Below are 26,928 nucleotides of genomic sequence, written 5' to 3'. Positions count from 1 at the left end.
AAATAGTATTGTAATATTTGTCGACTTTCGTCGCACGAAACATTTGATATTTTTCTTTTTCTCTACTAATTAATGGCTTCTTAGTTACTGTACGTTCCTCACGTTGTTTTTCTTTTTCTTTTTTCCTTGTTCCTTACACTTCCACCTTCCTTATTCTCCGTGAAACGTGCAATGAAATTAAGCGCTCTTAACGGGCGCGGCTCTACTTCGGAAACGGCAACGTGACTCGAGTCAAGCCGAAGAAGTCTTAAGGTCGTTCATCACCCTTGGTTTTATAATGGTTTACGCCATCAATGAGAACAGACGTAACTCTTGATCGATTTTAATGGGTTTCCTTTTAAAAACTAAGATTTTATTTAGAACCCCACTTTTTCGGATCTTGACAAAGCTTTATTTTTTTTTTTTTGAAAAAAATCCTGTTTGAAAAATATTTTTTTGAGAATATTTTATGCAGAAATAAGAAGCTTCTTTAAAAATTCATAAAAGTAGAATCTTAAATTAAACTTTCGTTTTTAAAACCAAACCTCGTTTATCAAAATCAGTTAAGAATTACGTCCGTTCTCATTGTTCGCCTATATCATTATAAAGCTAGAGGGATAATGAATAACCTTATGACAATGATCTAAGCAACAAGTATGACTAATACGATAGATTGAAGTTGATAGATTTGAACGCCATCTGTAGTCTCTTTTTCGTACTTCACGTGAAGCGTCGTTAGTCGAAGGCGTGTACATTTGGGCGTTATTTTCTTACTTGTTTTGTTTGAATGTTCGAGTTATATTATTTTATTCGGAATGAGTTCGGAAAATATACTTCGTTTGATCACAGTTCTAGTTATCCTGACTTGCTGCATTGAACAAGGTAAATATAATAAATTTAAAAGGAAAATATTTATATTGTAGATTTGTGAGATAACCTATAAACGAGTTACTATTATTAATCGATTATACGTGTTAGAATTACTTATATACGTTTCTAATTTGTTATTATTAATACACGCGCGTGCGTAAATAATATATACTTACATTTTCTAGGTTTTTCTATAAAATGTTGGGTATGTAGATCCGATTCGGATCCAAAATGTGCGGATCCTTTCGATAATTCTACAGTGCCAATCACAGACTGTAAGCAAGAGCCAGATTTAGAACATTTACCAGGTGTACGACCAACAATGTGTCGTAAAATACGTCAAAAAGGTGAAATATATTAGAGTATTTTTTTTTAATTTTTAATCGTTCTATTTTTTAAATACTTTTTTACTTGCATATATAGTCAATGGGGAATGGAGATATTTTCGTAGTTGCGCTTACATGGGTGAGCCGGGAATAGCGGGAGATGAACGCTTTTGTCTTATGAGAACCGGAACTTATAACATATTTATGGAATATTGTACTTGCAATAGCAAGGATGGTTGTAATTCAGCATCTAAGGATCATGGGAGTTTATTATTACTCTTATTTACAATGATAATTCCATTAGGATATGTACTTTGTTTCTCTTAAAAAGCATTGCCAAAGTTAATGAAGAGATCTGAATTATTAAGTAACTTAAAACTTTTACAAGTGCCTTTGTAACATAAAGAAGTAATTAGTACTTATGGGCAACAAGATGATGAATCTTTGTAAATATTTACAAAGACTTCGTAGCATAATATATCTTAAAATCTGCTATTTCGTACACACAATCTTTTTATAAATATTTTATATCAAGAATACCTTTTTATATTTTTTACGAGTATTATAAACTATACTTAAAACATTGTTTTCCATGTCAGTATCGTTAGTACAAACAGATCTAACAAGATTAGTGTATACCTGATATAACATCAGAGTAATTTTAATTAAGACTGTTAATGCCATCCAAATAGATGCAAATTAACTTAGTAATATTGGAAATTGTGTGAAAGATTTTTTATTTATATATTACATTTTTGTAAGAAAGTTATTTACTTACAAAACTACCTGTACGTATATCACACTTGCAGTGTTGATAATATTGTGTAATGATGCAGTTAATGATCCGTCCAAGATTTACATCTATCAAATATTTTATATCTAATATGTAACAGAATGGATAATAAATCAAAGATAAAAAGAAATAAAATACACAGAATAAAATATATTATTAACAGTACATCGAGTTTCAAAATAATTCTCTGCGCAAATATCGTGTATTTTGATAGAGTATATTTCTCCTTGAAAAAATAACACAATACAAATTGTATATATTGCAATAAAATAACATGAAAATAGAAATACGTCTATAAAATAATATTGCATAAAAAATACACGTTTCGCGCGAGTTACAAAATCATAAATATTTACTTTTTGGCGTTAATCGATATAACCTCTACAATTGTATTAATTATATTAATATAAAATAGATACGTGATAACAATTTATATAAAACTTTGGAGATTATAATTAAAGCTCGTTTTTCATCGATGATTGGAAATTATGCTCGTGTTAATGATATCGTGTTAATACCATTCGTATTCGTAATTCTCATGCAAACTGAAATATGATGAAGGTTTGAGATAAGAATTCATAATATTCGATCGATTCTATATGATTATTAATCGAAAAATTATTTAGTCGACATTTCAGTGTTTTAATATAATAATAAATACGTTTTTATTACGACAAAATAATAGTTCTAAATGGCAGTCTGATTGGACTAGTACAGATCAAAAATTAAAAAAATATTTACAAGTGTACATAAATCCACACAAAAGTTGTTTATTAATAATATCATGTATATCGATATAGTAAAATAGATTAAGCCACCAAAGCACTAGCTGTAGAACTCTCGTACTTCCAATTAGGTGGAAGCGAACCCTTCATCTTATAATATCTTGCAAGACGATGAATTCTCGATTCAACGAGAATTAACCGAAATTTGCTATCTTTATCCTTGCGATTTCTTTCTAAATGCTTCCGGATACCAACTGCTCTTTTAATCAGGTGATATAAATCTTCTGGTAAATCCGGAGCAAGGCCCATACTTTTAATAATCCGTAATATTTTGTTCCCAGTACGGAACCTTACCTGGGCAACTCCATGGGAATCACGAAGTATAACACCTAGAAAATATAAGATGTAAAAGTACTAACTTGACATGTACTATCTTTTATTAGTTAGTTTTATAATTTCTTATATAAATATCAGTAACAATTTATAATCAAATGATTATTAAAATCAAAAGTCATTGTAACGTTTTCCTTTTGTAAATGTACAAAGAAGATAAATCTGTAAATTATTTATTTAATTCTAATTTTGAATAACGTCTTAAAAATTAAAAAGTAATTCCAAGTCTGATAAAAAAAAGAATCTAATGAAATTTACCAATTTGGGATGGAGTACATCCTTTCTTTGCTAATTTATAAATAAGTTCCTTGCAATCTTCAGGAGTTAGTTTTAACCAAGTTGGTACACTCCGACGATAAGGGAGAGCTGACTGGGATATACCCTTTCTGTGGAAAGCGATAATATTTATCTTGAAGAATAAAAACGTATCAAAAAATATTTTAATCAGGAAATAAAGATATTATCGATATTTATGATTTCATTGAAAATACGTATCGTAAAAATAATTTTGCAAATATCTTTTTATTATTAATAATAATGTACATTATTATATTACCCAGGTGCGTGCATACGACCCATGATGACAAATTTTCTAGATCGAAAAGACTGTGTAGCGGGTAGACTTCGGCGAATTCCACAAAAGGTAACAGTAACAATGAACTTTATTGAGTTCTTTTTATAATTTACACATGAACTGGATGATACGTAAGCCGTAACATAAAAAAAGAAGTCACCCTGTATTTATAATTTACACCTAGAGGTCTCCCTTGTCGCATTGCTTTAAGCGCTCTCTTTTCAAGTTAGTTACGTAATGTTAGTGATTTTCTAAAAGTCTCTAGAAAATTACTATATTGTTATTCCGTCGCGGATAAATTAGGAACTAATTTTAACTATGCTACGATACATCGGATGATAATATTGTGTAAGTATGTAATGTAAGAAAAAAAATTATTTAATTTACTTAATTTTATTATAGAAACAATAAACGTATAACCTATAAAATTACCCGATGTAACTTCGTAATACGAGATATAAAAACAGAAAAGTTTCGTTTGAAATAAGTTTAGTAGTCAAAAAAAAAGTAAATGTTTCTTAATCCTGTTACGAATACTACAATGAACAATTTTTGATTATTTAGGTATCGACATTTTTTTTTTTTTTTTTTTTTTTTTTTAAGAAACAGGTGAAAGAATAATCGAATCGCAAATATTCTACCTAAATTCTGATTTTGTAAAAAATATATCAGTCAGCCTTTACTGTCACCAAAATAAACTTAATTGAATTCTTCTTATTAAACATTATATTTGTAGTGGACGGTTAATATTTTCAGTATACTAAAATAGACATTTCATATTTGTATCGTTATATCTACAATTTTTTCTTTTTTTTTTTTTTTTTTACGAATACCATAAAAAATTTATCTCCGGCAAGTGAAAGAATAACGGAATGAAAAAAGTTATATTTTGACGAATGCATTTTTACTCGAATGATTGCCATTTCGTTATCTGCTGGCCTGGTTTCGCCAGAGCCTGTTTCCATTGCTCGCCATAAGGGCCACCAACGTCGGATCCGATAGCAAAATGACCGACTGTCGTTTTCTTACCTGAAAAGATATAATAATATATTTAAAAATCGATTAGGAAAAGTATACATTAACATATCAATTTATATCTACTTAAGTTTCTTTCGATAATTGAGAAGATTAATAAGGTCGACCTCGTAAAATTACGTTCTTACGTAGCAAAGATTCGTTTAACTCGACCTTATTGCTTAACTCTTAGCTAACTTGATTAATCAATTCGTGCCAAGTAGAGACAACGTTTCAAACGATACCGAAGTGCTCGAAATGGAGGAGCAGAAATATGATATAGCAATCACGATCGTACCCATTTTATTTTTCGAGACGTATTTTATGACGAAGCTCACATCCTTGAGAGCACCCTCGTAAGGATTTTCTGCAGCGACCCTAGCCATGTCAGGTGAAAATTTCATCGAAACACAAGGTGCGAAACGATCGCTCTTCCAAAAATGTGTTATCCTGCCGCTCTCAATGACCGACATTTTCAGGTACATCTGTCCCTTCAATGCTTCGTGTTCGTGCATCGTTTGTAGAGAACATCTCAAACGATGAAGACATAACACGAGGAGTCCACCATTATCATCCTTTTTATCTGTTTTTTCAAAACAAAGGGACAACTCGATTTTGCCCTTTTTATTTTCTTTCTGCAATGGAAAAGCTTTGTAAAGTGAAAATAAACTTGAAAATTATTAGATTTATTAAAGGATAAGACGTATGATTTGATATTTGAGAATCTAACTTTATCATCGGAAACAGAAATGCCACTGCTGATCGGTCTGAGCGGTCTCCACAAGTCACCAGTAGATACGTCACTGGCGTGCTTTGGTTTTGGTGGTTTTATCGTGAAGTTTTTCGAATCGAGAGATATCGTGGTTGCACCGACGGTTCTTCTTTTGTCGAAGATCTTCCTTTCGCTGATTTGACCATCCGAATTTTTATCGTGTCCTATACTAAAAAACTGACCAAATATCTTACTCTTAGAGCTATCCTGATGATCATTCGATGATCCCTCCTGTCCTTTTTTACCACCCTTTTTTGCAGAGTCTTTCGCAGGTGACGAATTTTTCTCCTTATCAGCTTCTTTCTTTTCCGTTGCTATCAACGGTTTGTCTTCGAGAATGGCATAGAGCGTGACTACGATGAATTTCGAGCCATTTATTTCTTCCTCGACGACCTTCGACTTACCGAACTTGATCTTTGTCTCTTTTCGCAAATGAAAAGTGAATTCCTCGTTCCATTGAGGCCACGATTCGTTTTTCGAAGTTGTCTCGAATTTTTCTTTACTTGGTATTAGCTTCACCTAAAATTCAAATCATTTAATATCGAAATTTTCGAAAGATCGATTTTACGATAGAAAACGAGAAAAGAAAAAGATAAAAAAAAATCTCTCTAAATCGTTACGCGTCAGTAATGGTTATAAAGTCGTGTGTCGATAATAGCTTCGATAAATGAAGTTGTAAAAAGATCGATATATACGTGTACACGTACACACACACACACACACATATGTATGTATATAATGTATATATTTGAAACGGAACTCGCGCGAAGAAGAAGAAAGATGAAAGATTTAAATAACAATCATTTCTCGAGGGGACACGATCACTTCCTCGCTCCTGTCATTACATAATATCATGGATATCATGAGCTCTCTTATATTTCACCTTGACGACGTAACTGTTGACCCTGGTAAAGCCAAAATTTTGTGGTAGATGTCTTGCACCAATGACGGTTACGCAGAGAGTTTTTTCATTCGGCGAATGAACGATTCTGACGCCTACTTCCGGTTCTAAGTTGACGGTACGATCCAAAGGCGTCGACACGGTTTTCAAGCCGTTGTCGATAAAATTCTTGATCTTCGCCAAGGCCATGTTGTTTCTCTTGTAAAGAACTCGATATAATGAAGTTTTTTTTCTTTCTCTTTCTCTTCTTCTTCTTCTTCTTTTTTTTTTTTTTTTTTTTTAATCGTTATTAACTCTTATCGAGTCCCAACGATTGCTCGTTCAGATAACGGTCTACTACCGAAGATAGACATCCGGCGTTGTTCTCTGAAAAGTATCGTTCTTATTGTCGGTGTTCGTTACAATTACATTCATACGTAGAGACGAATAAGAATATTGATGTGTTTTCACTTCGTGCAAAGAATATCAATATCTTGTATACCATACTATAGTAGCGGTCTTTATACTATAATAAATTATTACGATCGGACTGAAAACTGGTGGGTTTCGTTTTACGCACGATTAAGAATTAATTTTCTAAAAGTTTTAATCTTAATCTTATCTGTTTGTCGGTCTTGATGTTCGTGCGATTATAAAAACTACATAAGCATGTAGGTTTAATTAATCCAAATGAAAAAAAAAGAATCGTGTTTTTGCGACTGACTAATGAAATCGAAATCGATATCGATCGATATACGTGCATACGCTAAATTATTAACACTTTCATTTTACGGATCGATGAACACACTTACTATCAAATAAAGATAGAACTCGAGAATCGTTGTTCGTTTTATTCTATAACCACAATACACGCTATCGCGCTTATTTTCAAAATCGTTTAAAAATGAACCGATGAATTCATACAACATTAATAACTGAGAACGAGTTCAAGTCAGAAATACATTGATACTAATGCAACAATAACAACAACAACAACAACAACAACAACAATAATAACGACGACGACGACGACGACGACGATTGGAACGATTCAAGATACGTCGTTGGAAGTACTCCCAATGGTCCGACTTTCTCTCAAGACAACAACGACGAAAAAAAGTTTTATCCTAGCGACCGTCCTCCACCTGTTTCGAATTGTATCCCACGGTTCAGGTACAGGTATCGATCGGGAAAGGTACACTTGGGTTTTGCGAATAACTATCGAGCACGAACTTGTTCCTTTTGGATGGAATAATCAAAGATTAAAATATTAAATAGATACCAATATCTTATCCGCGATCTTCGACAATCTCGATCAAGGAGATCGATGAAACTGATCGTTGTAGACGTATCATTTAATTCGAGGAGTGACTCGCACGAAAGACGTAGTTTCTTTCGTTCGTGTAAGTAAACCTAACGAAAGAAAGAGAAAGAGGAAGAGGAAGAAAAAGAAAAAGAATAATTTTATCTAGAGCGAGTTTTAAGATGGTCGTACAGGTAACGATCATAGGCGTGATCTTCAAGGTTATTCGAGGACACTCTCCATGATTATTTTCTGACCACCTGATGTACCACATACAGCGTATTTCAACGATCTTCCTCTTTTATCGACCACTGTGATCCGATCTACGAACGATCGTTCGCGTTTCAAAGCCACGCTCAAGATCGTTGAGCATCGTGACTACTTGTTCGATCGATTGCCTGACTAGCTATCGAGCACGATAAACACAAACGTCACAGAGCACTCTTCAAGAAATTTCGTTAATACACTGATAACGAATATGACGAGAATATGAATCGTGCGCGTGGATCGAATTGAAAGCAATTACGTGTTTTACTGGCCACGTTCGAGAAAGACGCGCCACCGTGGTATGCGGCCCGAGTTGACGCGTGGGTTCTCTTTATAAGAGGCCAACCGGGTACTCGCAACAGTGACGGACGAAATTAGGGCGCTCATATCAGGCCCAAAATCAATTTTTCTTTGACATTGCGATTTTCTCTAACGACAAATTTTCTAAGGATTTTTTTCGCGTACGTATCTTTTCAATCGATTACGACAAACATTAGTTTCACCGTAATCTGTGTTTCAACGATTTTTGATTGAATTTCTAAATCATAATTTGTAATAATAACAATAATAATAATAATTTGTGTAATTGAAATACAGACGATTCGTTGTTTTATCTACGACTTTTCAATAAATTATTAATAAGCTTTCTAATGTACTAACGGTGTTATATATATGGTGTCTATAGCTTTAAGTACAGACCTAACGCATACTTTAGTCACGATTGAAGTGGAGGGGGAAAACCGCCTTTACCACACGTTGTACGGTCATTACGAAGTTCGTTTGTGTGCGATGCCGCCTGTTGCGTGCATACAAGCTCGAGTATTCGTGTTAACGCTAAACTCATACTCATACACGAGGAACTACGCTACGTGAATGAGAGTGTGTCATCGTTGCCAGGGCCGTAACGTCACGCGATGGTACCAGCGTCACTCGAAATCGCATCGAATAAAATACTGAACGAATACAATATTTTTGCTACCATTTCCAAGCATGTTTTCTTGCTTACGAATGATCGAGCAAAGATTTAGATCCAAAGGAAATCAATATTTACGGAGAAACAATTTAATTATAATGTGTAATGATTTTGTTCAAGCAAGAGAAAGGAATGCAGTATGGTGTGTCGTATGGCATTAATGATAATGAATGGCAACAGCTTTATTTAAATGTCGAACGAGCATATGTTTTATTTCTCTATCTAAAGGTGCTACCGAAACAAAATCTATCGAGACGCAATATGATTGAATTTTTAAAGAAATTTTTACGTTGTATAAAAACGAAGGAAATGAATTAAAAAAAGGAAGAAGAAAAAAAGAAAGAAGAGAATAGAGAGGAGAGTAATTCGAAGCGTAAAATGAACGCGTTAATGAACTAGTTTAAATTAAACACGTTCGAGTTCTATGCTCACGAAACTATATCGATTGTACGTGAGATAAGCAAAGATGGTACCGACAGATTGATCGACCTTCGAGTTTGAAAGACGTACCTGTCTTTGTTGTGTTGCGCTTAGAACTGTCAAGAAGATGCATCGTTTCCAAAGACGAGAATAAATTTCTAAGGATTTCGTCTCCGCTTTCCTCTTGACTCAAATGTGCCATTTATCGTTTAATGATGTCACATGTATTATAAATAAATTTTAGTTCACTCGTACTTCATTAACCATTAGATACGTACCCATAATTTCCTTTATGACGAAATATTCTCACAGCCTTCATGGTCTATGCCAACGTTTTCTAACTTATGGTAGCTTACTTATTAGTAGTATAAAAGATCGTATCTCGTTCTTATATACGCGTACATGCTTATACTTATATCATAAAAAAATACGACGTCCTTTAAAATAATTTTCAAACTTACCTCCGTACTTTTTTCCCACCGAGAAAATTTTAACCCGGTTTATACTCGTCCGTTCTATAATTTTGGTTTAGTAGTAACCACAAAGAAGCCGTGCTAGCAACGTTTGCCACGTTGCTTAGATGCGAGGGTTATCGTTTCTACTATGTTTACGCATTGGCTTAGTTGCACGTACCCTATACGTTTGTACATTCTGAGAATGTATGTACGTACGTGTTCACGTTGAATGCAAATTCTTGTCGATATTGGTGGGGCTTATCTTGGTTTATGTTCTGGATTTTCGCTTTGTCTGAAACTCGAATTACGGTACCAAGTGCAATTTTTTCGTTGAGCTCATGCTGATCCGAGGGCTTTGATATGAATTATCGTTCTTTATAAATTATATTTCAATATAATTTATACTATTGCATATTATTTTCATTCTAAATAAAATTGACGAAAAAGTAATTAAGGAGAGCCTGTCAAATTGGAATATTTTTAACAGTATTCTATACAAAATTATTGAATTTGATTACAATTCTTATTGTCCGTAATCGTTAATAATACGAGTAAAAGGAAGTCGAATGTATTTAATTATAGCCACGGCAATATTCGATATAAAAATTCAAAGTATGCGCCATAGAGGGTGTAGGATTACGAATATAATAAAATCGATAGCAAGATGGCGCGTCTTAACTCGGTATTTTCAACCATGTCGTCTTTCTCTGTCTCTTTCCCTCTAATTATCACCTGCATCCCGCCTTTGGATCAGCTGTTCGTCTACCGCCATGGCGCACGCGATGTCAAAACGTCGGAAACGTTTTCCTTTTTCGCGAGTTTTCCCGGTCGAAAGGATATTCTCGCGAGTATCGACAATGTAAATTACAAATGTTACTACGTCGTATGTCTCGTGTATTATGTATTCGCAAAAAGCGTTGTTACATTATTCGTTGATGTGATATTTTTCGTTTGTGATATCGTTGGAGTGTTGAACCGTTTGTAGATTTTTGTGATAGTGTAAGGGTAAGTCGATCGATTTAAAATTCTCTCCTTTTCTAAAATTCCTCCTTTTTTTCCTATGGTTTTATTGATTTCTTTTTCTTTCAAAAAGATCCAAGACCTTCCGTAACATTTTCTTTGAATCTTTGTTTACAAACGAACTTAACCTAACCAAGATGAAAGACGTGGAATAATAAAGTTCAACAAACAGAATACTTCGTGATGTTTACAGCTAAGCTAATACCGACATGATCGTATGAAAGTTATATGATATAGGAGACAAGTGTTTTTACGATTGTTCTTGGTCAATAAAGTGATTGTTATGTACGATTAAAGGATTCTTCGATATTGTCTCTTATTATCTTATCTTTTATTATTAATTAGAAAATGTATAAGTTCTATTTCTTCGGGTTTCACATCGTTGGGAAAAACTTTTGTTTTTATATCGTTTATTTTTAATTTATAATACACATAAACGTAATTGTTAAAATTATAATTCGTTAAAAAATTATTCTAACCTACAATTACTCGAATGGAACCTGCATGATCCTTGCAAAACTACCCCTAGAAACTTTGATCGGGAATCGCAAGATGGCACCACGTATTCTTAGCCGATACATTCCTATATGAATTCTTTTCTTTGTTCTTTGTAAGTAGTATGTATTAAAAAAAAAAAAGAGAGAGAAAAAAAATAATAAAAAAGACAAAGAAACAAAGAAGAGAAAGAGAAAAGTTAAAGAACGGAAGGAGATATATATATCTTTAATATTTATAAATGAAAATCACCATCGAGAGATGCGAATTTGCCGGAAACCGATGCGTGGCGTTATAACCGTCGCTTTAAATCTATAGCCTGTCATACGTTTAGCAATGCAGATAGAAACGATCGATCTTTTTTAATCGAAAAATCCCTTTTCGCCTTCCGAACTACCTGACGTCGTGAGAGCTCTTCCGACATCGATCAACACGACACTAAACGCATTTATAAGATGCATGCCTCTCGCAAACGTGTCGCGCTTTAATGGAACGGCAAGCCAACTCATTTGCGTATCTCTATTTTCTCGCTTTAAGAGACGATTTTATCGCAGGTTAATTAATTACAAGGCAACTGAAAATAAATAATAGAATAGTACAGAAAGATAGATAGATAGATAGAGAGAGAGAGAGAGAGAAAAGTATAATAAAGTTTAAACGAAATTGAAGAGAATAAAATTACGTGGAAAGTAGATATAAGTAAAAGAAAAAAAGACAATTACGATTTCGTTGGATTATTTCTGGCAATTGGCCTATCTAAAGATCATCATAAATTTGCAACGAAACGCGCCTATACTTTTTCGAATATAAAGCACGCTGTTTTTCTTTCTTTTTTCTTTTTTTTTTTTTGGAGATGTAATGCGACGATAAGTCGTCTCGGCAAGGAGCCAAAGGAGCTCGTACAAGTCGACTGAATCTATCACGAATGCTTCGGTCGTTTCTCGCTACGTTGGATTATACTACTCGTCGTTGAATTTTGCGTGATATCCTCAAGTAGTACGAACGTAATATTGAGAAAAAAGAAATATATGTGTGTGTTTGTGTGTGTATGTGTCTGTATAAGATTTGGATCGACGATCCCTTTTCAATGGCCTTAATCGTCCATCCAAGTTTAATTTCGTTCCATACTTTTTTAACGAGATCATGGTCGTTCGTCTTTCTCTCTTGATCATTAAGAGACTCCTCGTTGCAGCGATTCATTGATCTCTCTTTCTCTTCACGGTAGCGTGTGAAAAGAAAAGAACAGAAAAGGAAAGAAAAGAAAATAAAAGGGAGAAAAAGAGAAGAGGCTTGAATTTCGAACGTTTCTACAGCCCCCTCTTCTTTTATTTCCTTCTTGGCATCGTTTTCTTGATTTAATGAACGCGAAGTCCATTCTCCTCTTCGACCCTCCAAAAAGTCTCTACGAATCTTCTTCCTAACTCGCTCTCTCTTTCTCTCTCTATCTCTATCTCTATCTCTATCTCTATCTCTTTTACTCGTTCGCTTTATTATAAACTCTTTTGTATAGTGCAATTTAAAAGTTTACCATCTGGTTCACCTTACCAAGCAAAACTTTTTTCTATGTATTAAAGTTCGAACTTGATGAAAGAAGAAATCAATGAATACGAGCGTGAATTTTACTAACTTTTGAATAACACACATATGTAACACGTACACATACACATATTTAGATAGAACCAGTCCGATAATCCAGAAAATGTATTTTCGTTATTTGACTTTGTGGTTCCAGGATGCACGCTGTTTCAAGGATCGTTGCACTCTTGATTCATTTCAAGCGCCTTTGAGCATCGCGACCTTTTAAGTGCATCATTAACCATTCCCTTTTGTATCAAGAGAGTAACGCCACACTGAATTTGCACGCGCGTCTTTTCGCATCGCAAAGCTAGTCCGATTAACATTGCAAGAGTGACTACAAATCGTATATTTCATTCAGTGTGAAGGTGATGTGCTTGCAAATATTTTTTTTCTCGTGCATTTAAACTTTGATTTCTCTCTCTCTCTCTCTCTCTCTCTCTCTCTAGTTATATATGTAGTTTAATATATATACTTTATACATGTATATATATATATATATATATCTTTTTGTTAAATTTAATCTACCTATTCGTCTATTCGTCTCTCTGTCTTTCTTTCTCTCTTTCTCTTTCTCTCTCTTTTTTTATTCCATCTTTTCTCACGAAGAAAATTTCAACGAAGAATCGACCGTAGGAAATAGAGTGCGATTAGAAGGACGTTAGGATGGTGTTTGCATGGACTCGCGCTTTTAACGCGTCCACCCACTCACTGTCAATATTACTCCTACCTAAGTCTTTCCTCACCGGCGCGCCACTTCGTCCTAGTTTCCATGAAAGTTCTCCGTATGAAAGAGAAAGAGGCCGTGCCATTTTCGAAACGGCAAATGAAAGGTATTGTCTTCGGGCGTGAATGAGAAAGGGAGAGAGGGAGAAATATATATATATATATATATATATATATATATATATATATATATAGAGAGAGAGAGAGAGAGAGAAAGAGAAAGAATAAAAATAAACTCTTGGAGAGAAAATTTAACTTGTCCTTCGGTGATCTTCCATTGACGAATACGATTGATTTACAGAGGAAAAAGAAGTCATGATTCATGGTAGCTTTTTAATTAATCGATCGACGTGTACTATTTTTTGTTTTTTTTTTATTTTCTTTTTTTTTTTTATTTATTTTTGTGCAAACGTTCTATCATACCTCGATGCATTCTACGTATCTTAATATTCGATATCGGCGACGCTGATTAATGATAATTAGGATAAACGAACGGCGGATTCGTAATGAACGATTTTGTTTCTCTCTCTCTCTCTCTCTCTCTCTCTCTCTCTCTCTCTCTCTCTCTTTCTTTCTATAGAACTTGCCCATCAATCGTCGAGGCCGTTGCGCGGACAGATATTTCATTTATCGAGAAAGTTTAAATCAAACCGCCATTACTCACAAGCTGGCAACTGCGAGCTCGCATTCCGATTCACCAAAAGGCAATTGAAATTCGTTTCGTCACTGACTTTTCCGAGGCGGCCCACGCCAAATTTTTTTTCTCTCGCCTGTATCTCTGCTTTCTGTCGTATCTATCTATCTATCTATCTATCTATGTATCTATCTATCTATCTATCTATTTGTCTATATGTCTTTGTACGTTTTACGATTTACCGGGATGATCGGCCGTTCGAACGTTCGCATCGTTAAATTTTTTAACGACATATGAAAACAAATAAAAAAAAAAATTACATATCAATTTAATTAAAGAAAGATCATTTTTTGCGATATGAAATAAAGACCAATAAGTTGTTATCAAAAGATCGAAAGACATTTATTTCGTTTTTGAAACAATGACCGAAGATGCCATCAATTTGGATGTCTCCAACGTCGTAAATGTAAGATCGGAGGGAAGAAGAAAAGCATCCGCGTGGATGTCTTTCGCGAAGGTGGGGGCCAAGAGTTTCCCCATAATTTCGCGTATTTTACGTGTTAGAAGTCTCGACAATGGCCGGCAAGATTAACAGCTTTGTTCTGCCGAATTCATTACCGAATTTAAAGGGAACAATGAACGTGTAAATCTTCGGGAGTCTCGCGTGACCGCACGTTCTCTTCTACCCTCGCGTTTATATCTCGTTCGGTGGATGCAGAAAGGGGTGGCTGTGAGAGTAAACGCGTACACAGACGCAATCGTTTTACTATCCTAGACGATGTCGTCGTCGTCGTCGTCGTCGTCGTCGTTGTCGTCGTTGTCGTCGTCGTCGATGTCGTCGAAGATCTGATCGAAAGTAATATTCTTTGATTCGAGTGGTGCCGTCGCACGGAGTTACGATTTTTCCATCCATTTTGGGCAGGAACGGAAACGTCCGCGGTGGTACATCGTCTAGCTTCCGGTACTATCGTCCTGTGATTTATTCAACGAACCGCTTGTCGATATTTATCGTCCCAGCCGTTTCGCGGGTACGAAACATTCGGGCAGATAAATCATATTATCGTGGACAAGTGGTGGCCAGTACGTGGCTATCTGCACCGATGCCAAAATCATGAGAGCGAGTGAGCGAGAGAGAGAGAGAGAGAGAGAGAGAGAGAGAGAGAGAGAGAGAGAGAGAGAACTAGTACCCAGGCACGAAAATGATATTAGACTGAAATTATATTACTTAACGAATGCCATCGATTTCGATTGACATTTGGATTAGGTCGATGACTGTTCTGTCCCCGTTTGTGGATTAACGAATAATAGATACTTTACTCGAGCCGTTCGTGAAAACTCTCGATCTCATAAGAACGAAATTCTTTGAATTTAGCTGCGATGAGGAGTCACGTAAAGAATCTTTCCGATAATAAAGAGATGCCTCAACGAGATTGGAATACGATAGTACAAAAGCCTCGGAAGCATACTATTCTTATCGACTATCTTCTTCCTCTTCTATGGATCCCTAGAGTGCTCTGCTCCATCTTAATAATGTTATTTCTGGTAAGGAAAAGCCGTTCGATGAGAGCGTGTCATTTTCAGTAATAATAATAATAATAATAATAGTAATAATAATAAAAATAATAATAGTAATAATAATAATAATAATAAAGTGATTGTGGAATCGGAAGGTAGAGCTTGTGTTTACGAGGACATCTAGGTTTCGTGGCATCTGCCTGTTTGAGCTTTCGCATCGAGCTTTCGAGGGTGGTTACTGCGTGCGCGGAGCTTAACCAGCCTGTGAGTTTCGTTCCGAACAACGTTCCGACGAGGCAGCTTCTCAAACGAGCTCCGTATTGCTACACTACCTCGTTTCTATCCTTGCCAGAGCTCTACGTCTGTCGGCTTAAATTCTGCATTTAACGCTTAAGCGCCATCGGATACGGCAACCGCGCTCGCTCCAGGCATCGACTATAAATTTCATTTCCCATCCCTTCTATGCTTCACCCTTCCTCCCTCTATTCCTCCCTTCCTCCCTCCCACTTGCCTCCCTTCTAGTTCCACAGTACTATCCATGCATATTCATTTCGAACGATTATTTGTATCGATTTATCGTCCGACCGATGGCACGATGCTTATCGCGATGAGTTTCGTCCTTTTTGAGGTACAACCTCGATCTCTTCTACTATGTCTCTTTCTCTCTCTCTCTCTCTCTCTCTCTCTCTCTCTCTCTCTCTCTCACACTGTTTTCATATCCGACGTTTATGAAAAATTTCATACTCCCTTTTATTCCTACAATTAAAGTGATTTTTTTTTCTTTTTCAAGAGAACGAACTTCGTACGACACTTTCGTTCGGGAAAAGAAAAACGATCGAATTAGAATTATTTTTAGAGTTAATAAAGTTAATAACGAGTTGAAAAGGAAGAAGAAACGAAAGTAGTAATTGTTGGATACTGTCGAGTAACTATCGAAAGGATCGGAAAATTGGTAATTGGTATAAAAGAATAGATGAAAAATATAGGTATGATATAAGAATATACATGAAATTCTCGCAAATGGAGAACGAATGAGGAATGAGAGAATACAAGTATAACGTTTCTACGAAAACGAAAGAAAGAAGAAAGAGAGATAGGAACGTGTCGAGTAGTATACTCCTCCAACGAGTTCGTCCTGCCAAGAGAACGAGGTATCGATTTTCTTTGGTACGGTCGATTTAAACTCGAAAAACGAAGCGTTAAAACACGACTTTTACTTTTCTCATTACCAAGTCTTTTACCCTTTTTGTATGTACACGCGTCTGCACACAGCCACATGCACGCACGCAAACACACAAACAAAGCATTGATTATCTTCCTATTTGGCAACTTTTAAACAGATATTTCGATAGGTTGCTTTAATTAGGTGGAAGTAGTTATTGGCAGGCTTCGTTATTATCGAAATTTTCGATAATACACATAGCGTAATTTTGCGCAAAATTCATGCTCGGGTCGAATTAAAAGTTTGCCGTTTTTTCGCTGAGCTCGCTCTTTTTAATAAATATTCGTGCCTCGTGACTGTATAAAGAACTCGGGCATAAACATGAAGAGAGGGGGAGAGAGAGAGAGAGAGAGAAAGAGAATTTTTAAAACTCCCAACGTAAATGCAAGCTACGCTGCTGCAAGGTAGTACTGAAGTTTTCATTTTTAAATATTGTGGGAAATAGTTGCGAGCACTTTTGTTTAAAAGAGTCGCCGAGTCTCCGCATATTTCGCATACTTTATAACGTTATCATGTGAAAGAAAGAGAAACGTGTGATCATACAGTCGATGTTAGAAGACCAAAAAAAAAAAGAAGAAGAAAAGAAAAAAGAAAAAGGACAAAAAAAGAAGAGCTTCCCGAGTTTCCAGATTTTATTTCATCTTGTAATTATACTCCCAAAGCATTTTCGTTTGAACTCGTAATTTAAACTTCGAAAGGTATAATTTAAGTTATCCTAGAAGTTATACTTACGGGCCAATTAAAAAGTTCGAGCGATGTATCTGATTATTATGCACTCCTTCTAAATTCATCCTTGTCGTTTTTCTCGTTACGCACTTTTAAAAACGTAACAGAGAATGATACTTCTTTAACTGGCGATAGATCGATCAGAGAATTTAAAAATGCTTAACTAATCTCACTTTACTGCTTAACTCATTCACGGTTAGTACGATTAGAACCAACGAAAAAAAAAAAATAAATAAATAAATAAGTAAAGAAATAAAAAAGAAGAAAAACGAAGGAAAAGTAAATTTTCGATCGACTATCAACAATGGGTTCTCATAGGGGTGAAATCGTTGCGAAAGAAATAAATTTAAGATCGTACGTCCTAGCGTCAGTCAAATCTACATTCTCAAAAATATTATTCGAGCTACGCTCGTAACCAAACGCGCAAACGTTTTCATTTCAGGCCGTTTTCGCGAGTTGAATATCGATTTGAGGGGCAGAAGCCGTTGAACACTCGTTGCTTCGAAAGTCCGTTCAATTTCGAGCCTCGCTTGTATGTATACGATATAAATACGTACATACATACCTAGGTACGTGGTCGCATCTATCTCTCTATAATATCAGAGTTATACTCCTCTCAACCCCCTTAGAAAATATTTCTGACGAAATTCAAAAGCTTCCACGCGTTGGCAGGCGTCGTCCGTCGTAAAACGATATCGATTCCGCGCCGTCGAGCGTGAGCAATTTAAACTTGGGAAACAGAAGAGTTATGAACCGGTTTCCTATCGCTTTTGTGCGCTGTGAAAGCGTGAAAGAACTGGTCGTCCCTGTGCTATGTTAAACATTTTCGTATATTATCGAAAAAGAAAATATGTGAAACTGTGGGTGGAACAAACATCGTTTCGCGACGAGCTTTCGAACGATACCTTTCCATTTTCGAAAGGAAAAAGGGATGAGTGTGGGAGGTAGGAGGGTATAAAACGTAGCTCGTTGAAAACGACTACGGAAGAAATTCGATTTTTTTTTTTTTCTTCGAAAATCTCGAACGTACGAATTCACGAATTTTCATGATTCTCTTCCCTTCTTTTTTCTTTATATATCGAGAATAAGTCGAATAATCTTCAACTCTAATTCTAGTTTATCGCTACAGGAGGAAAAACAGATTTACATTGATCAAACAATAAGCGTCAAATTTGAAAGCGACTACGCAAAGTTCCTTACGAAAGTTCTTACTTTCCAAGTAGGTACGTATTTACTTCGCTAGTACTAGTAAGTTTCTACCTTACACGAAAACACAGATAAAACGAACTATTGTTCTTAACTCACGATACACCGTGTCATTCAATTAATCCCTTTTATTACACAGATTTACTAACACCGAAGCTAACTTCCGAAGTGATTCTTGCTCGACTATCCAAGATGAAAACTCGATCGATTTTTCCCGTTGAAAAGATAAATCCGTTTTGTAAGTAGTACGACAGGTCGGAAAACCATGTACGATGTGCGTGCGTTAATGCACGCGATGACCGATAACGGCTTTCTGCGAAGCATCTTCATGAACATGCGATGAAATAAGAGAGAAAGAGAAAGAGAAAGAGAGAGAGAGAGAGAGAGAGAGAGAGAGAAAGGCCGGCCGACTTCCGGTATCGCGAACGAAGACGCTTCCCGACATCCATCGAGATTCCTCTCCGACAACGTCGCCTTTAAAACAGTATATTAGACTCGAGGTTATAAATCAGGTTGGTTGGGGAGCTTGCCGGCAATGTTGGATGTTGGTTGTGGTAGTGCTTAGTAAGTAAGACAGTATGCTACGTTCTCTCCGTTCTACGTGTTACCTTATGCATCCTCTTATGTATCTCTTTATATCTATATATTATTTATATTATATATATATATAGCATATTATATTTATATAGTATATATTATATATATATATAATATAGGAATGTGTACTAATATGTATGTAGATAGATGTCTGTGTCTATATACTTATATATATATATATATATATATATATATATATATATATATATATATATTACCCTGATATCTCTGTACGTGGAACCACATGTGTAAATGTGTACACGTACATATACTTGGTTCGCAACTTAGGTAGAATGCCAGCAGGTCGGCGTCACGAGATTCCCCGGCTTGCCTGCTACTACAATATTGCTCTTCCTTGGCTTGAGGCCAGCTCTTACCGGTTGGAAAGAGCAGGAAAGAAGAAGATGGAAGAGGCGAGTAGGTTTTAGAGTAAGCAAGGGGAAGAAAAGGAGAAGGAGAATCCCTATCTAACGGGGGGATAACTTTCGTGGTTTTACCTAGGCATCCTTTTAATCTGTGAGCGCTACTTCGAGTCTTCTATCTTTCTCTTACTTCCTTCGTATCTCAATGTCGCGTTAAACATCGTCGTCGTCTTATCCCGCTTAACTATCCAAAGTAAGGACGATGGCACGTCCTTCAATCTTCGTCTGTCAATCGTAGGATTTTCAGTCTCGAAGGCATTAACACTGAATGACGATGATAAAAGAAGAGATTACGAGATGGAAAGGCTGATCTCGCGACGAATTCGAAAATACCAAGACACTTACACTTACACAGTCTGGATAGATAAGCGATATACCGTCGAGGTATCCAAGGGTTGAACGGGAAGATCAAGAAAAGGTCTGAATATTCAAATTTCGCTGAGCTCGATTGATTTCCGGCGTGGGGGAGCGCGTGTAAAGGGGATATATCTATCTATCCATCTATCTATCTATATATATGTGTGTGTATATATATGTATATATAAGTGTGTGTGTGTGTGTATATTGGTAGATGGATAGTCGTGCGGATATTCACGCGTGTCTGGTCTCACGTCATCGAAGAAATCAGAGATGTTATCGAATCGTCGATCGTTGTCCACATCGATCGGCTTTCAAGTAGCGCGTACAATCAAGGGCTTTCGTGGATAACGACTGCCGTGAAAAGACTCGCTTTGTCTACCGCTTTATCCTAGCTCGCGTTTCGTTCAAACGTTCGCCCTATACTGGCTCTTAAATCAGTCGTCAATTCACGTATTCCTTCTTCTTCTTTTTCTTCCGTTCTTCTTTTTTGCTTTTTCTTTCTCTTTTGCTTCTGTTTTTTTCCCTCCTTCTTTTTTCTTTTCCCTGGCAAAACATTTTCGAATAGAAATATAGAAAACGAGAATTCGAGATGAAAGTTCTGAAAATCGAGTTGCCCGCGCGAGATTTCGTGGGTGTTCCTGAAGACGACGTGGGTACAATAAGAGGATTTCCGCGGAGCGTTTTCCGTAACGAAAACGAAAAAATTCTTTCGATAGAAGAGAGCACTCGTAAAATACAGTTCGGACTCGTTCGTAGTTGGATGTTCGACCTATCGTGAGTACCAAACGCAATAAACTAGAGGAATAAGCGAGCTTCTGAAATGAACGCTGATACTTTTCCAAATACGGAATTATCGTTGATGCATTTGCGGAGATAAGAGTACGTACATTTGCTCGTCCGTGCGAAAGCTTTATTAAATTCCGCGATTTCACCGAGTAGTTTGAAATGTTTGAAAACAGTAATATAAATTTTCATTGTTAACAAATATTCTCTAGTCATGAATTCGTATGCATAGGATTCTTACTCACCTTCTCGTGAAAACATACGAACGATCTCGTAAACAGCCGCGTTGAAACGGAGCAAGCCACAAGCTATGCGCGAAACCTCTCTCCACCCTTCCAAATTTTTCAGCATAAATGGGCTTAACAACGCGTCGTCCGTATTTACGCTTACCGCGCCTGTACACGATGGACCAACATCGAGATAACCGCGAGCCGTTATTCGTGTCTCGTAATTTTAAGGGGAATCCGCTGAATTCTCCTATCCCCCTTTTAATCCCCATACGAGAAATGAAAAGGAGAAAGGTTACTTTAGGGAAAAGATTATATTTTTTATTTTTCTTTGCCGTACGAGCGAATAGACAGACTAGTGGATAGAATGGTGCAACGGGACAAATTGAATATATAGGCGCTGGTGCTTATTAAAAAAAAAGAAAAAAAAACGAAGAGAGAGAGAGAGAGAGAGAGAGAGAGAGCGAAAGAGGGAGAAAGAGAGTGAAATCGAGAAAAGAAATATAGAAGGGCGGAGAATAAGAGATAGGAAAAGAAAGGAGGAAGTAGTGGAGGTCGTCCCTAGGGGTGGCTTTCCGAGTTAACCGATGCAGTACGTCGCACGAGAGGGGTGGCAAAGAGGATGGTCTGTAGCAACCAGCTTGAAAATCGCTCGAGTGGACCGACGACCCAACTGGTCAGACTCGCGGTCGTTCATTGGACGTTATATCTCTCGTATTATATAGAACATACATACTTATACCTACCAATACCTGCACACATAGAGAAATCTAAAAGAGAAAGAGAGAATAGAGAAAAAAGAGGAAACAAGAGAGAGAGAGAGAGAGAGAGAGAGAGAGAGAGAGAGAGAGAGAGAAAGAGAGAGAGAGAGAGAGAGAGAGGCGTATACACGCATACGTGTGTGGCTACGCGACAGGATGGTCTTCTCTTGGTAGTGGGTGTTACAAGTGGGTGGGTATCGTTGTTAACGTCTCAGTGGACACGCCGTGCCGCTGTCCGTTCTAACCGATAACGTTGCCAACTCGTTAGGAACGAATGGTCGGTCGGTTGGTGCACGGGCTCGGTGCCACGGGGGTCAGAAGACAATGGAAGCAACCCCTTTCGACGCTCGTCCTTCCTCTTTCCACTCTTCTTTCCACTTCGCCTTCGACTCCCTATGTCTCTCTGTCTCTGTCTCACTCGCTCTTTCTCTCTCTCTCTGTCCTTCTCTCTCTCTCTCTCTCTTTCTCTCTGTCTTTCTCTCTCTATCTCACTTTGGCTCTCACTGTGCTTCTCTAGCTCTCTTTTCTCTTATCGGGCGAACCTCGATTACTTCGATACCCCGTAATTAATCTCGAGTGCTCGAAAGGCGCCTGCCAGGATTCGTTGCACCAAAAAAAAAGAGAGGAGACTTTTTCGATAAAAAAGAGAGAGGGGGGGGGGAAAGAGATAGACAGAGAGAAAGAGAGAGAGAGAGAGAGAGAGAGAAGAGGGAGTCGTGTGTTTGGGTTTGTTAGACCGTATTCGAGAACTACGCGAAAGGACAATTGCCCGTACAGATGGAAGGGTCCTGGACTGACTACTTCAAGAGTAGTGACTCACAATACCACTCGCACGGCAGTCGCTCTTATTAAAGCGACGAGCCGACCGAGGAGCGTTAATGATTCCTCAGAAGAATTGTTTAACGAAAGGGATAAAGAGAATTTTTAATCTTTTCTTTTTTATTTTTTATTTTTTATTTTTTCTCTCGTTCGATTCGATTCCGTACGATCGTCTTAGAGAAATGATAAAACCCAAGAATAATTCTTATTCGCGTTACATTCGATAAGCATGGCGACAATTCAAATAACGATCTCGTATAACCTCCGTTGAAACTTTTCCTTCGTCTTTGCATCACCGCGTAAACGACACTGCACGTGACGCTTTCGTGAGAACATTGCAAAACTTCCGTGTTACGTTCGGCAAGTCGTTCGTAGTATTAGACTTCGTGACTGTCGTCTTCGCGGAAAGAAGAAAACGATAGATCGATTGTCGTTCGACAAACGACATTCGAGAGAAACGACGGCCTTTCTATCCTTCGACCTTCTTGTCTTCTCTTGTGGATCTCCATCGACGTTACAACGACTTTCTACGTAGAATCTCACGATTTTCCTGACGTTAACGTCGGTCTCTGCGATAACGATACCGACGTCGAGAAATCTATTCTAGGATAGATAGGAAAATTCCTTATCGTTAGACCATCGTACATACCATACATTCCAACAAATATTCCAGGAAAGCGCTTTAGATTTTCGCGAGATTCGATAGAGTTACCGTAGTCGTAGGATTTACATATTTAAATATTAAATGAACGCAAATAATATGCAGATCGAATGCGGTGAAATGCTTTAGAGAGAGATAGATAGATAGATAGAGAGAGAGAGAGAGAGAGAGAGAGAGGCGGGAGGGGGATGTGAGAGAGTTAGAGAGAAAAAGAGGATAAAGAGGCAAAAAGAGAGGCGTATGATGAAAATAAGGTTCCAACGATATATCACCGCGGGAGAACATACTGCGCGATATGGCTGGATATATATATGTATTTTATATATATACATATATGTGTGTGTGTATGTATGTATGTATGTATGTATGTATGTTTTCAAGCGAGCTGTCGGTGATTTATGTTCATTCGCATTAAAAGCACGGCATAAAATCTTTGATAATTGATCGCGCCTTACGGAGCTTTGTCTTAAAGCATTCATTTGTCTCTTTCTTTCTGTCTCCCTCGTCTATTCCTTCCCCCAAGCCAAGCTCACCACACCCTAACTTCGCTGATCTCCCGCGAACGTCAAACACGCTCTAAATCGACCTCTGCGTACGCAGTCGTTGGTCCGTAAGTAATGGATGGATGGTGCAGGATGTCAGATTTATTATCCCCGTCGATGTTTTTCCTCTACGTTCGAACTCAGCTGTTCGAAAAATACGTGGACGCTAGGTAGGATCAGCAGGATAGGAAAAACCGTGCGGAATAATTTTTTTTCTTTTCTTTTTTTTTGTGTCTTTCTTTTTTTTTTTTTTTTTCTTTTTTTCGACTAGCGCTCGTCCCATCGTCGAGAGGAAACGAGACGATCGATGTCCGAAGGAGAATAAGAAGAAATGGAAGGAAATATGGATGTAGGGAAGAAGAAGCGAAGAAGATGATGGAGATGAGAGAACGAAAGGCAAAAGCTTCGAATGCTTTATAGACTAGTTTGGTGAGAGACGACAAAATGACCCTTAGCTTGATACGAGATCCTCGTAGAGACGGAAGGACGTAGTAAGCATTGTCGCCGTAGTTTGATGATGGATGAACGGGAAAGGAATGCCGTGGGCTCTTCTAGTCTTCGGCATTCGCCTTTCTTCCCCATCTCCTCCTTGGCTTGATTCTGCGGCTACGGGCTGTCTCCGTCTACGGACCCGTGTCCTTTTAAAAGTGGGCGGTTGCGGATAAACTCAAGTAATTTGTCACTTTCCCACCGTCTAGGTTACGACGCACCTAAATACACCCGGTTCTTGTAAAAAGCAAATCGCTATATATGTATATATGTGTATATATATATATATATATATATATATATATATATATATATACATGTACGTAGATATATACACACATATACCAAGTTATATCGAAACTGTCATTCCCCTTTTGTCGCATGCTAATTTTGAGATATGATCGTTCGTTGGTAGGGTGCGTTGAAAGAAAAAAAAAAGAAAAGAAGATGGGAAATGGAAAAGAGAGAAAAAAATTTGAAGTAGAGAATGAAGGAAATGAAACCTATCGATCAAGACATTTCGTAGGGATGTCTTTTTATAGAGTTTTTCCTGTCTATACACCTGACTATCTTCTATCTCTTTATCTGACAAATAACCATTTTGTTCGTCGGTTCGAATGGAACGTCAAAAAATTTATCTATCCTCTTTAAAGAACGGATAGATACCTATACGATGGCCTGTCAGCTATCCCGCAATTTCTGTCTATGTTACTCCCGAGGAAATGTAGCCGTCGTAGATTTCGAAATTCTAACTGACCATATTGATCCTCGATCTTTGTAGTAAATATACGACCGATCGATGACGGACGACCGATAGAGAAGACCGTCCAATGGAGGATAGACCTTTCGATTTTCTTTACGTTCTATAAATTTCGTGACAATGTTGACTTTTTTTACGTACTTTATCTCTTGATAAAATCCACGTGTTTCGCCAATACACTCAGAAAACTAAGAACGAAACGAAAGCCAGACACCGTCGACGGTTATCGTCCTATTTTTTCGAGCTTCACCCAATTTCATCTATCGATTCGCTTCGTTCAGTCCGATAGGACCTACGTTATTCCGCAAATACGAAGAATGGAAATATTCTATCATTATTCTTCCTTTATCATTTATTAGAGACGAACAGTTGCCAATTTCTCACGTTTGCAAGTCATATCTTATCGTTGAACTCTAAAATTATTCTGATCAAGCATGGAATCCAGCTATGAACATAAATGTACTTATGTTTTTTTATTCGCGAGACTGCAACCAGTCAGCCGGTCTTGTCGTTGTTCGTACGTTATTACTGATCCTCAATAAAAATATTATGAATCAGCAATGATCAGTTATTCCAATAAAAAGAACGTATGTATCTACTGTCAGTTTTTAATTTCGAATCCTTCTTCATAAATAGTTCAAATGGTCTTTTTCTCTTTTCAATCTCCCGATGATTGCCATGCATCCATTTTAACGTGTATCCATGAAATTTTCATAGCCGAGTATCAACGTGGAAAGAGCGATGTTACTATGCTGAAAATTATTCCTTTGTTGTGGACAATCTGACCGTTGAAGGTCCCATAAAACAAACGCATGAGGTTATAAGGTCGGTCGATAACATTTATGCGTGATCTAAAGCGGTCCTTTGCTGTAAGATAACTCGCCAATTACCACCAACCGGAATTCATAAGCACCCCTGCGTGTCCGAAGTCAAGCCATTGCAGGCGATGTTAGTTTATAGCGGACTGACCAGCGGTAGTAGAGCCAAGGTTGGTGAGGAAGAGAGATAGAGAGAGAGAGAGAGAGAGAGAGAGAGAGAGAGAGAGAGAGAGAGAGAGAGAGAGAGAGAGAGAGAGAGAGAGGAAGAGAGGAAGCAACAAAGAGAGGAGGGAGAGTGAGAGAGAGAGAGAGGTCACGTCGATGTAAGCATCGTAAAGCGTAGGACGGCGAGTTTGCCAAGCCAATGCCACGATCAAACGCTGCAATTAAGTAGGCACACCCTTGGCGTATCTCCCTTGCGGAATCTACGTTGGATAGACGCCTATACTACTAAGAGCGTTCACCTATTCGCCTAGCATGAAAATACAATCCTGAGAGCTAACGAGAGAGAGAGAGAGAGAGAGAGAGAGAGAGAGAGAGAGATAGAGAGAGAGAGAGAGAGAGAGAGAGAGAGAGAGAGCTACAAAGAGAAGGGAAGATACCTTATTCCCCTATCGAAGTTCAACGTTGATCAATATTGTTTGGCATAGTCCAGTACTATCGAAGAACAGTTTCGAGATAGTAACTAACAAGGAGTAATTAGTACGATAATTACATGTCATACGACGTTTTGCTTCTACTTATATCAGATCGAATTCACTTAGATATCAGCATAGTGCTCGTAGTTGTTTTAACTATAAAGTCATTGTCCTTTGATATTTTATAA

The 26,928-nt window shown here is 37.2% G+C and overlaps 3 protein-coding genes and 1 long non-coding RNA gene across 8 annotated transcripts in view; 2 read left to right on the top strand and 2 right to left on the bottom strand.

Moving 5' to 3' along the window:
* The first annotated feature begins 691 nt into the window (after nucleotides 1–691).
* Nucleotides 692–2,255, top strand: LOC122627633. Its single transcript, XM_043808918.1, has 3 exons — nucleotides 692–861; nucleotides 1,035–1,196; nucleotides 1,273–2,255. The coding sequence occupies exons 1-3, from the start codon at nucleotides 795–797 to the stop codon at nucleotides 1,500–1,502; spliced, it is 459 nt and encodes a 152-aa protein (XP_043664853.1). The 5' UTR covers nucleotides 692–794; the 3' UTR covers nucleotides 1,503–2,255.
* LOC122627634 (40S ribosomal protein S13-like) lies at nucleotides 2,099–4,063 on the bottom strand. The gene is made up of 3 exons (XM_043808919.1): nucleotides 3,643–4,063; nucleotides 3,345–3,472; nucleotides 2,099–3,082 (listed from the first exon to the last, which is right to left on the bottom strand). Exons 1-3 carry the CDS (start codon nucleotides 3,663–3,665, stop codon nucleotides 2,778–2,780), a joined length of 456 nt encoding a protein of 151 aa, XP_043664854.1. The 5' UTR covers nucleotides 3,666–4,063; the 3' UTR covers nucleotides 2,099–2,777.
* Nucleotides 4,064–4,345: 282 nt separating this feature from the next.
* On the bottom strand, nucleotides 4,346–8,214 carry LOC122627632. 5 transcript variants are annotated; one of them, XM_043808913.1, is made up of 5 exons: nucleotides 7,387–8,214; nucleotides 6,330–6,713; nucleotides 5,405–5,965; nucleotides 4,973–5,309; nucleotides 4,346–4,689 (listed from the first exon to the last, which is right to left on the bottom strand). In XM_043808913.1, the coding sequence occupies exons 2-5, from the start codon at nucleotides 6,534–6,536 to the stop codon at nucleotides 4,565–4,567; spliced, it is 1,230 nt and encodes a 409-aa protein (XP_043664848.1). In that variant the 5' UTR covers nucleotides 6,537–6,713; nucleotides 7,387–8,214; the 3' UTR covers nucleotides 4,346–4,564. The 5 variants fall into 5 exon arrangements, with proteins under 5 accessions (XP_043664848.1, XP_043664849.1, XP_043664850.1 ...); XM_043808914.1 differs by having other exon boundaries at nucleotides 7,609–8,214; XM_043808915.1 differs by having other exon boundaries at nucleotides 7,822–8,214.
* A 2,061-nt stretch (nucleotides 8,215–10,275) lies between these two features.
* The window catches only part of LOC122627498, a 32,766-nt gene continuing 16,113 nt past the window's right edge, over nucleotides 10,276–26,928 (top strand). Inside the window, exon 1 of the long non-coding RNA XR_006326865.1 lies at nucleotides 10,276–10,749. This is a non-coding gene — a long non-coding RNA (uncharacterized LOC122627498). The remainder of the gene's footprint in view (nucleotides 10,750–26,928) is intronic.

This window comes from Vespula pensylvanica, chromosome 3 (genome assembly GCF_014466175.1).
Source record: "Vespula pensylvanica isolate Volc-1 chromosome 3, ASM1446617v1, whole genome shotgun sequence".
NCBI classification, from domain to species: Eukaryota; Metazoa; Arthropoda; class Insecta; order Hymenoptera; family Vespidae; genus Vespula; species Vespula pensylvanica.
This window is presented reverse-complemented; position numbering and strand designations above follow the sequence as displayed.

Excerpts from the sequence above, each read along its gene's own strand:
- LOC122627632 (XM_043808913.1), bottom strand. The coding sequence starts at position 6,536 with ATGGCCTTGGCGAAGATCAAGAATTTTATCGACAACGGCTTGAAAACC. Across the intron at positions 5,310-5,404 it reads TTTCTGTTTCCGATGATAAA|AAAGAAAATAAAAAGGGCAA; the intron begins GTTAGATTCTCA and ends TTTCCATTGCAG. Across the intron at positions 4,690-4,972 it reads CGTCTCGAAAAATAAAATGG|GTAAGAAAACGACAGTCGGT; the intron begins GTACGATCGTGA and ends ATATCTTTTCAG.
- LOC122627634 (XM_043808919.1), bottom strand. The coding sequence starts at position 3,665 with ATGGGTCGTATGCACGCACCTGG. Across the intron at positions 3,473-3,642 it reads GGTCGTATGCACGCACCTGG|AAAGGGTATATCCCAGTCAG; the intron begins GTAATATAATAA and ends CGCTTTCCACAG. Across the intron at positions 3,083-3,344 it reads ATGTACTCCATCCCAAATTG|GTGTTATACTTCGTGATTCC; the intron begins GTAAATTTCATT and ends TATATTTTCTAG.
- LOC122627633 (XM_043808918.1), top strand. The coding sequence starts at position 795 with ATGAGTTCGGAAAATATACTTCGTTTGATCACAGTTCTAGTTATCCTG. Across the intron at positions 862-1,034 it reads GACTTGCTGCATTGAACAAG|GTTTTTCTATAAAATGTTGG; the intron begins GTAAATATAATA and ends TACATTTTCTAG. Across the intron at positions 1,197-1,272 it reads TCGTAAAATACGTCAAAAAG|TCAATGGGGAATGGAGATAT; the intron begins GTGAAATATATT and ends TTGCATATATAG.